Source organism: Trypanosoma grayi (genome assembly GCF_000691245.1).
Source record: "Trypanosoma grayi strain ANR4 Tgr_2202_V1, whole genome shotgun sequence".
Classification (NCBI taxonomy): Eukaryota; Euglenozoa; class Kinetoplastea; order Trypanosomatida; family Trypanosomatidae; genus Trypanosoma; species Trypanosoma grayi.
Genome location: NW_008827820.1, coordinates 1 through 1,122, shown reverse-complemented (window position 1 = coordinate 1,122; position 1,122 = coordinate 1). Strand labels below are relative to the sequence as shown.

Here is a 1,122-nt window from a genome sequence, read left to right as displayed (position 1 = left end):
TATATATATATATATATATATACACTGCACCAAACACACAGCCAAGGGAATGAAACCAGCGAGAACAACACACCGGTCTCTACTTCAACTTTTCCCCACCTTACGGCATCGCAGAGACGGCATCGGACCACATTGCCATAGTCACAGCACGTCATCGCGGATAAAGCGATTCCCTTCACTTCCCCGCCCAGTATACACATGGCGACGACTCGACAGATACGTGACAGCTCCCCCTCCATCACGCCGCTCTTCATCAAAGACAGCAAACAGATCTACCTGTTCGCCATTGTTGCTGCCGCTACCACTCACTGCGCTTCTTGTGCCGTTATTATCTTTCCATGCCTCTCCCACACCACACTTTGCTCGTGCCGGCCGCGCAAACTGACCCTTCTTCCTCGCCTCTTGCGCCTCTGCCTCCGTGAAACCCTCTGAATCGAGCCGCACGAGGCTGGGCAGCGTATGCTTGACGTAAAGACGGTATCGCGCGTACTCCGCTGGCAGGTGACCGTCCAGCTCACTCGGGCAGCACGGGTTGCGCAGCAGTGACAGGTACGTCAGCGCGTTGCACTGCCGGGCGGCGACCTTCAATACGTCGTCAAGGCTGGCAAGTCGGTTGTTGTTCAGCCAAAGCCGCTGCAGCTTCGGCAGTCGCGGGAGTGCTGCCACATCCCGCAAATCATTGTTGTCCAGGATAAGGGTATGCAGAAAATCCGTGAGACACGCAAGACGTCCAAGCGAGCTCGCACTTATAGCGTTAAAACTGAGTTGCGCCTCTGTGATGCGTAACTGCTGCTGTGGCTGCTGCCGTGCCCTTCCGGTCTTGCCGTCGTCGTCGTCGTCGTTGTCGCTGCCGCCGCGGCTACTGCTGCTGCTGCAGAGCAGTGGGACAGCGTCGAGGGAAGTCAAATTGCACGCCACCGCGCAGAGCACCGTGCCGTTCACCCACGGCGTACCTGACATCACCGCAACGACAGCAAGAGCGTGCGCAATCCTTCTCGCCTTGTTCTTTCCTCTTCAGCACAGATGTCAGCAGCTGGAGGGCAGGGAAGACCGGCAGAAGTGCAAAGAGCAGAGTGAAACACACCGCGGTACACGCGTCACGATAAGTGCAAAAAAAAAAAA

General features: G+C 56.4%; 1 protein-coding gene across 1 annotated transcript; it reads right to left on the bottom strand.

Moving 5' to 3' along the window:
* Positions 1–141: 141 nt before the first annotated feature.
* Positions 142–960, bottom strand: DQ04_22021000 (hypothetical protein; the record flags this gene model as incomplete). The annotated part of the gene is made up of 1 exon (XM_009318060.1): positions 142–960. One exon carries the CDS (start codon positions 958–960, stop codon positions 142–144), a length of 819 nt encoding a protein of 272 aa, XP_009316335.1.
* Positions 961–1,122: the final 162 nt, after the last annotated feature.